General features: G+C 56.1%; 1 protein-coding gene across 1 annotated transcript; it reads left to right on the top strand.

Annotated features, from left to right (window-relative positions):
- The first annotated feature begins 6 nt into the window (after positions 1–6).
- On the top strand, positions 7–5,476 carry FOXF2 (forkhead box F2). Its single transcript, XM_017850342.1, has 2 exons — positions 7–984; positions 4,563–5,476. The coding sequence occupies exons 1-2, from the start codon at positions 141–143 to the stop codon at positions 4,724–4,726; spliced, it is 1,008 nt and encodes a 335-aa protein (XP_017705831.1). The 5' UTR covers positions 7–140; the 3' UTR covers positions 4,727–5,476.
- The last annotated feature ends 1,450 nt before the right edge of the window (positions 5,477–6,926 follow it).

The raw sequence follows: 6,926 nt of genomic DNA, 5'->3' as shown, positions 1-6,926 counted from the left end.
CGGCCAGCGCCCCCTCGGCTGCCTGCAAGAGCGCGGGCGGCGGCGGCGGCGCGGGCGCCGGGAGCGGGGGCGCCAAGAAGGCGAGCTCGGGGCTGCGGCGGCCCGAGAAGCCGCCCTACTCGTACATCGCGCTCATCGTCATGGCCATCCAGAGCTCTCCCAGCAAGCGCCTGACGCTCAGCGAGATCTACCAGTTCCTGCAGGCGCGCTTCCCCTTCTTCCGCGGCGCCTACCAGGGCTGGAAGAACTCCGTGCGCCACAACCTCTCGCTCAACGAGTGCTTCATCAAGCTGCCGAAGGGCCTCGGGCGGCCCGGCAAGGGCCACTACTGGACCATCGACCCGGCCAGCGAGTTCATGTTCGAGGAGGGCTCGTTCCGCCGCCGGCCGCGAGGCTTCAGGCGGAAGTGCCAGGCGCTCAAGCCCATGTACCACCGCGTGGTGAGCGGCTTGGGCTTCGGGGCCTCGCTGCTGCCCCAGGGCTTCGACTTCCAGGCGCCCCCGTCGGCGCCGCTCGGCTGCCACAGCCAGGGCGGCTACGGCGGCCTCGACATGATGCCCGCGGGCTACGACGCCGGCGCCGGCGCCCCGAGCCACGCGCACCCTCACCACCACCACCACCACCACCACGTCCCGCACATGTCGCCCAACCCGGGTTCCACCTACATGGCCAGCTGCCCGGTGCCCGCGGGAACCGGGGGCGTCGGTGCGGCCGGGGGCGGCGGCGGCGGCGACTACGGGCCGGACAGCAGCAGCAGCCCGGTGCCCTCGTCCCCGGCCATGGCGAGCGCCATCGAATGCCACTCGCCCTACACGAGCCCTGCGGCGCACTGGAGCTCGCCTGGCGCCTCGCCTTACCTCAAGCAGCCGCCTGCCCTGACGCCGAGCAGCAACCCCGCAGCCTCTGCAGGCCTGCATTCCAGCATGTCCTCCTACTCGCTGGAGCAGAGCTACTTGCACCAGAACGCCCGCGAGGACCTCTCAGGTAACGCAGCACGCTCCAGCGCAGCTAACTGGGCGCATGGCTTCTAGGCCTCCAGGGCTGGCGGCCACTGCCACTCCCACAAACAGGGACCCCAAGCCAGGAGGTCTGAGGGCACTGGGAAAAGCAGATGCTGGTGAGAGCCGGTACCTTATTCGCGGGAGCAGGGATCAGGGTCTTACTCCCTGGCCAGCAGCTGAACCTTCAGAATTGTCTGGCTGCTGTGAGCATGGTGTAGTCTCCTGCTTTCCTGGACTCTATGGGGATCCCTGTGCAGGAGACTGCAGGTCTCGCGTTCAGTCTGACTTAGCTTTGAGAGAAGGCATGTGACCTTTGGGGAACTTGGTCAGGAAGCTGTGTCTAGTTGTCTAGTTCCTTTTGTCCTTTTTTTTTTCTTTAGTTCATTTTGCTGTACTTTTGTCCCAAAGTAAATGTCAGAATCAGAGATGTTCTGTATGTTGGGGTGTCTGTAGGGAGATGTTTGCAGCTGGGCAAGTGTTAAGAGGAGGGGGTGGGAGGGACAGAGCTGGCTCCCAGGATCTTTCACTAAAGGGACATTCGCCAGTGGAGGGGGTCACCAAACTGTTGAAGTCTCCTTCCCTTCCTTGCCTCCCCCCGAAAATGGACCCACATTGATGATAGAGGTCCTGGGTGGCAGGGCCTGAAGGACCCTGCTGGGACTCCCCTGAGAAATGCGCCTGCCCTGTGGATGCCACTTGTGGTGTGCCTGGTTTACATTGTGTTGGTTGCAGATTATGAAAATTTATTGACTTGCTGAAGGTGGTGAAAGGTGGGAGGAGATGGTGGGGATGGAAGAGGGAATTTGAATATTTGACCAGGTTAATCTGGAGAATAGAGATAAACCCTTACATTAACCCCTCCCTCCGAGAATCTAGGGCTGCAGATTAAAATCCCATGGGCCTGCCAGTCAAAGGCAAGGCCCCAGGCTGCTCTCTCACACTGGCCTCGCACAGCAATGAGCCAGTGGCTTGTAGGGTGATGCATGCTTTATGTGTTCCTGAACCAGTGTGCAGCGGGAGCACCAGGGGAGAAGGGAAGCCCAGAAATGGGCAAAAGATGTTGGTTCCCTGGACGGTGAAATTTCCCAAATAGGCCTTTTAAATGTGGGTCTCAGAGGTTAACCAAACAAAGACAGTCTCGGCAGGACCACACCGGAGAGGATTTTAGCCTGACTTAACCCACTGAGAACAGAGTCTTGTTCAATTTTATGGGAATTTCAACAAGTAACCAATGCAGGCGGCCTTCTCCTCTTATTTTTGTATCCCCTCGGACTGGCTGTCAATCACAAACACACACACAAACACACACATCCCTCGGTGCACTGGCCCCTTCCCTTCCCGGCCTGCCTGCTCTTCTCCCAGCCTGCCGGCTGCCCTCCCCGCTCCCCTTCTCCTTCTCTCCGGGCAGGCCCCACTCACCTCAAACCCAGACTCTAAGGCTTAGCAGCCTTGGAGAAACCATACTCTAGGAAGAAGAAAAGCACACAGGAAAGAGACTCCTGACCCTTCTTCAAGGCAGCTCTCGCCCCACCTCATACACTGGGCGCACGCACAAGCTCCCAAAACTTCGGAATCTGGATACATTACTGTCTTAGAGCGGGCGAGAACTGCCCAGCAGAGCAAGCCGGTCTCTGTGCCCCTACGCAGCGGCCTCCCGCGGCCGACTTTCCCTGAGAGCCTCGCAGAATCCCCCACCGAGTCTGGGAACGCTCAGGGGAGACAATAGCTCAGGCCCGACGCCCGACAGGGACCCTCTGCCCTTCCTTCCTCGCTCTCTTGCTCCTGTCCCTATGGAATACCCACCCAGCCCTGTTGCCATCTCCCTGGAGCGCCAGAGGTGGAGGCTTCAGAGGAGCCGGCCGGATGCACCAGGACCTCGCAGGGCCTCGTTGGGAGCGCGCCGCCCACTGCGCCGGGGCCCACTGAGACCTGGGGGCCTGGCAAGGCGCGGGGGTGGCCAAGGCGGTCTCCCCAACACACAGATCAGCACATGTCCACGCTCACACACCCAGCACGACCCTCCCTCCCCCAGCACACTGCAAGGGCCGCGCCCTCCGCTCCTGGGCCTGGTGGCCACGGTCCATGTGCCCCCCGCCAGCGCAAGGGCTGCCCTGGAGTTCTTCATTAAGCCCTGCGAGCAGTTCAGGAAGGAGCTCGGGCTTCTATCATCCCGCCCAGACATCAAAGCGCCGACGTCCGCCTTCGTGGGCAGGTGTGAGCGCTCGCCCTCTGTCCTGCCGCCCTCTGTCCTGCCGAGCCTGCTCTTTTGTGGTCCAGGACTTGCCTTCAGAGCTTGTTGCAACGCGACGAGGGAACGCACCAGTGTGCAGAGCTCCTTGCACACATCGGTGCTCTCGGGACAGGGCAGCCGCGTTAGAGCAGCGCCGGGCATGCTCGGGTAGTTGCGGGCGAGGAAGTAGGCGGCGGGCACTGAGCAGCCTCCTTGCTCGGTCATTGCGGGAGCACGGCGGAGCGGAGGCCACGCGAGCAGGGCCCAAGCCCGGCGGGCCTTGGGTACGGGTTTCTTGCACTGAAAAACTGAGTGCGGCCCGAAGCGACGTGCACTTTATGGTCCCCACACCGCTCGGGTAACTAAGAAAAGACCCGGGCGAAGGGACCTAACCCAGCCCGGTGCCGAGAGGGCCCGGTCCCGTAGCCTCGGGGCCCAGTGCGCGGGGCACTGCAGGCCGATTGTGCCTCGGGGCCAGGAGGCGCTGAGAAAGCAAAAGCAAAAGCCAGCGGCGGGTGGGAGTCAAGCGGCCCGGCGCAGGCCCGGGACCGGGGAGCCGTCCCGGGAGAGCAGGGTCTGGGCCTTCTCTGTCCCCCTCCAGCCTGGGGCTACCGCAGGGACTCCTCGCGCTGCCAGATGCTTCGGACCAAAGGGCGTTTCTCTGCGCCCTGAAGTCCTGACTTCCCTAGACGAAATCTGAGACGTTCGGGACACACGAAGATGCCTGCGGAGGGGCAGGAGAAGAGGCGTGCTTTTCTGCCCCATCCCTTCATCTTGCGTTTGGGTTGTTTTCTATCGTCCCCTTTGGAACAGGGAGCATTCCTCTGCCGTCGCTGCTCTGAACGGCCCAGTTAGTTGGGAAACAAGGCTCAGAACAAGAAAGAAGGCCGCAGTGGTGCTTCTGGGGTAGGGTGGTTGGCCCTCCCTGCAGCCAGGGTTCGGGGCAGCACAGGCCGTGCCAGGAGGGACCCGGAACCAGAGTCTGGGTCTAGTTGTTCGGTACCTGCGCTCATTCTGAGATGAAAGTGCACACTCCAGCCTCAGAGAATAAAATTGGATTTCTAGGACATAAGAACCCCCCTTGAGGGGGAACTTGCTTTGTGTTTGTGCCAGCATCAAAACAAAACATAATGATTCCAAGGCCGTTCTATGACCTGCAGTTGTCGTGTTTGAGATACTTCTAAAGCTGGGCTTTCTCTACCAGTTGTCTAGCAATGCACTAAAAGGTACAGCAGTTCCTTTTATACCCTGAGGCAAAATAAGACACGCCATCATCAACTGGACGACTTTGTTTCTGAAAAGGTGTTTTCTTTCTTTCTTTTGTGTTTCAGTGGGGCTGCCCCGTTACCAGCATCACTCTACTCCAGTGTGTGACAGAAAAGACTTTGTCCTCAACTTCAATGGGATTTCTTCTTTCCATCCCTCAGCTAGCGGGTCGTATTATCACCATCACCACCAGAGCGTCTGCCAGGATATTAAGCCCTGCGTCATGTGAACGTGAACGGAAAGAGGCCAAATGATGGCCGCTCTCTCCTCTCCCCTCCTCAGAGGGGGCAGATAGAAACTGGGACGGATTCACATCACATGCACGCGGATAGCAGTAAGCCGCACACCTGCCACTTAGCCAGAATGCCCAGGATCGCGTTGGTCACTGTTATTTGCCTACTGCTGGAAGAAGGACAACCGTTGGCAAGGTAGCGATCCCAATCTTAATACCTGCAGGCTCCCACATGAGGGAGAGGGCAGATTAAGGAGGTGGGAAAATGTGCCATGCGTCAGGCATCAACGTGTAACTCTGGGATCTTCGTTACCTTCAGTAATCAGGGTCTGAAAAAAGCAGACAAGTTGTGTGTGTGTGTGTTTGTCTAAGAAAACTTGTGTGCTTTTCAAAAAGGCAGTGCTAAGCACAGGATTTCAAGAAAGCCTCTTCTTGTTGCCTAGCTGAGTGGGAGAGTCCTTTTCCCCAAACACTACATTTGGATACAGGTGCCAAAGAACATTATTAAGGATTTAGAAACAATGTGTCTAGTTTAAGAAAGTGGTTTTCAGTATTGTGACAATACAACGTTTTTACAAGGTTGTTTTCTACCACCATATTTTAAAGATATTTTTATGACCTTCGTGTATACTCACACTTTGCTTGTATTTTAAAAGGAGGATATATTTGCACTTATGTATACTTTTACAGTTTGCCAAAATATTTTGTTGTAAAATTTTTTTCAATAAAATGTATATAACAAATAGTTGTTTTAGGGGCTGATTTTCTCTTCGGGTGCCCTGAGAGCAATGGATGGCCGGTTCTCCTCCCTAGCAGGCAGCTGTGCAACTCTACCCACACCCCTTCCAGTGGTGTAACTGACACGGTGTGGGGTCTGTGCCTTGAGTAACACAGGCCAGGTTCTGATTGTGAGTCTTCTCAGGAGAAAGAGTGGAAGAAATGTTTTCTATTATTTCTTTCTTTACTTCACCCTAGCTTTTTCTGGCAAAACAAAAACCAGAAGGTGCAAGGAACTAGAAAGAAAACCAGGCAACATACCGAAAGGCAAGGGTTTGATTTTGAGGAAACCAATTTTGTGCCCCTTTCGTTTTCTTTCCTGTGCCCAGGGAGTGTTCTGCCCTTTGCCCTCTCTCCCTCCCCACTGGCACGGGTTGACGGCTATGGGGCACAGTGGTAAGCCCCTCCAGGGTTGGATACCGAAAGAGCAGCACCCTGCTTCTTCCCTTTGCATGTTGCAATTTCGTTATGGGTGGAGGTCACATGCTGTCAGGAATGGGGTTCAGATCTGAAGAATGCAGGGGCAGCCCTGCTGCGCTGCAGGGGGCAGGCTCCCAGCAGGGGGGTTCAACTTCCTTTGGGAGTTTAATACAGAAGGTGGACTCCCCACATGGTGCTTTGTGGCTGCGGCCTGTCCCACCCTCCAGTTCAGAGCTTGGCTGGCCCTGCTCAGCATCCGCACATAGCAAACCTGTTCAGCCCTCCCTTCCTCCCGGCCTCCTCTCCCCAGTCCTCCCTTTTAACCAGGGATGTAACAAGGGAGCCTCTCAGCCCCTTTTTCTGTTCTTCCTAGGTTTTCTAGTCACCAGTGTCACAGGCAGAGATGGTGACGCTCTGGGCAGAAGAGCAAAATAGGCCAACTAGGCAGGAGGACTGACCTGTCCCAGCAGTCCTTCAGCCTCACGAGCTGTGTTGGGGACAATGGGTCTGAGAGAAGCAGAGAAATTATCTGCCCCAATCACCCTGTGCATTTTCCTCTGCCATTCAGGGCAGGATTTTGTTTTGTTTTTTGCTTTTCTTTACTGATTGGAAAACTCACCTTTGTTTCTCATCCCTTAGAAGGTCTTTCTCCCAGTCAGTCACCAGGCTCTTGGTACTCTAGGGAACTGTCTCACGCCCCAGGGTTTTTGTATTCTAAGTGAATTTCACTGCAAAGAGAGTCGCCTAAGTGAAACATCTTGTTTCGAAAAGTCTTAACCATCTTTCTAATCTTTAGGTTTCCTTCCTATATCTTCTGAAATTAAGAAGTGATTTAAACATTTTTTGTCCCTCCATTATCGTCTTTGCAGTTAAATAAGGCCTTTTTATTTTCTTTTATAGTGAGCTACTCAGGGGCCTGCTATAAATTATGAAGTCAGTTTCAGAGTTTGCTCCGACCACAGTGCTGTGTTTACATTCCTTCCGAGGCAGCCGGCATGGT

The sequence above is a fragment of the Rhinopithecus bieti genome, unplaced genomic scaffold, assembly GCF_001698545.2.
Source record: "Rhinopithecus bieti isolate Rb0 unplaced genomic scaffold, ASM169854v2 scaffold_32012, whole genome shotgun sequence".
Taxonomy (NCBI): domain Eukaryota; kingdom Metazoa; phylum Chordata; class Mammalia; order Primates; family Cercopithecidae; genus Rhinopithecus; species Rhinopithecus bieti.
The sequence above is the reverse complement of the archived record's forward strand: the minus strand, read 5'-3'. Positions and strand labels throughout refer to the sequence as shown.